Consider the following 1,929-nt stretch of genomic DNA (forward strand, 5'->3'; position numbering starts at 1 on the left):
GCTGGGGATTTAGCTCAGCGGCAAAAGCGCCTGCCTGGCAAGTGCAAGGTCGTGAGTTCGGTTCCCGGTACCGGAGAAAAACCAAAAAAAAAAAAAAGAAAGGGGGATGAGCTCAGTGCTATGGCTCAGTATTGGGCAAAAAAGTGAAACAAAGAAAGAAAAAAAGATAGAGGTTGGCCTTTGCTGGCCTCATATGACAAGCACTTCTTTTCAGTTGTCAGCATTCTCAGGACCCCGTGGCCTCGCCTGGGTATAGCATATCTGGCCCTTAGGTAGACTCCGTGTGTTTCCCTTGCGCTGCATCCCTGCCTGGTGTCTCCATCTGGGTGGACACAGCCGTGGAGCTGGGACGCGGTGAGAGCACACACCGACCCACCGGACGCCCTCACCTTCACTCTCTTGCCCTCGATGTTGAGGGAGCGCACTGTGAAGTCCACACCGATAGTGTTCTGCTGCGTCTCGGTGTAGACCCCAGACCGGAAGTGCTGCACCACGCACGTCTTCCCCACATTAGAGTCCCCGATGAGGATGACCTTGAACAGGTAGTCCACGTCCTCGTCGGCCGCTCTGGCAGCGCTGGGGAGCTGCATGGCTGGGTCGCCTAGAACACACCTGCGGTGCGCACCTGCCAGGCACCAGCAGAAGACAAGACAGAAAGCGGTCATGGCTTTCACAGTGTCATTGTCCTTGTGGGCAGAGCTTGGTGGCGCCCGCCTGTCAGTCCAGCACTTGGGAGGCTGAGGCAGGAGGATTACAGCGAGTTCAAGGGCAGCCTGGGGTACACAGTGAATTCAAGACCAGCCTGAACTACACAGGGAGACCTGCCTCAAAATAAATAAATAAATAAATAAAAAGACCCACTGATGCTTAGATATTGCCAATCACAAGGAACCTGCAATCCATTCTCATGGGGTGGCTCTGACTTCTGGGGGTGAAACCTGACTCTCTGGGCTTCCCATCTGTCCGCCCCAGAGCACCTCTTCTCCGCCAGGTCCCGCCACATTCCTATTCCACATGACAGCTCATCAGCTATTCGAAGCAGCAGAACATTTCCTTTTGGTGAATAGCCTGCGTCACTTTCACTGTGCTTCATATGATATCGACGGGGTCTCTTCGTCAAAGAGGTCATGACAATAAACCTTATCCCATTTCATAATTAGTTTTGTGTTTTGAGACAAGGTCTTGCTTTGTGATTCAGGCTGGCCTTGAATTTACAGCGATCCTCCTGTCTCAGCCTCCTGAGGGCTGGGAGTACAGGTATGCACCACCACCCCTGGCTGATACTTAAATTTGATGTGCTGTAATAACTCCTGCCTTATGACGCCTTTCTTCATGTCCCCCAGGTTTACTCTTTGGTTTTTCTTTATCATAGAAAAGACCAAGTCTATAGCATCACAAGAATGAGAATGCACACAAATCCTGGTTCTGTATGTAAACACCTGGGCTCTGGGCTTCGTCCCCACCTCTCCTTCCTGCCTGTAAAATGCAGCTGTCTGAATGACCCCGCAGACAAAAGACAATCAAACCACTGTTTTCTCTCTGACTTTTTAACTGAAGAAAGCCCTTCTACTTCCGGTGTTTTATTACTGCAACTTGAGCTGAAACCTTCCTTCTACACCCCCTCCTCCCCGCCCCCCTGCAAGCCCCAGGCCTTCCCCCAAAGCCAACTTCCACTTGGCCTGCACAGCCACAAGGAGCAAGCGGGTCCCGTCCTGCCCCGTGACCCCCTCCATCCCTCGCCCCCAGCCTCGCCTTCCTGGGTCACCTGCGGCTCACCTGTCGCCCCCTCCCAAGCAGGTGATGTTTGCTCTGGCGCCTGGCTTCCCGTGCAGCCTCGGTGCGCTTCCTCCAGCCTGCTGTGCGGTGGGAGCTGTAGTCCGTCCAGGTGGCAGGTGGCCTATGGAGTGGCCTGAGAAAGTGAAAGGACGG

At 53.7% G+C, this 1,929-nt stretch overlaps 1 protein-coding gene across 1 annotated transcript in view; it reads right to left on the reverse strand.

Annotated features, from left to right (window-relative positions):
* The window catches only part of Rab19 (RAB19, member RAS oncogene family), a 7,205-nt gene extending 5,276 nt beyond the window's left edge, over positions 1-1,929 (reverse strand). Inside the window, exons 1-2 of the mRNA XM_005405422.2 lie at positions 1,777-1,929; positions 390-625 (exon numbers count right to left, since the gene is read on the reverse strand). Of these exons, the coding sequence (XP_005405479.1) occupies positions 390-590 (201 nt within the window). The 5' untranslated portion in view covers positions 591-625; positions 1,777-1,929. The remainder of the gene's footprint in view (positions 1-389; positions 626-1,776) is intronic.

Source organism: Chinchilla lanigera, unplaced genomic scaffold (genome assembly GCF_000276665.1).
Source record: "Chinchilla lanigera isolate Chin_1 unplaced genomic scaffold, ChiLan1.0 scaffold00093, whole genome shotgun sequence".
NCBI lineage: Eukaryota > Metazoa > Chordata > Mammalia > Rodentia > Chinchillidae > Chinchilla > Chinchilla lanigera.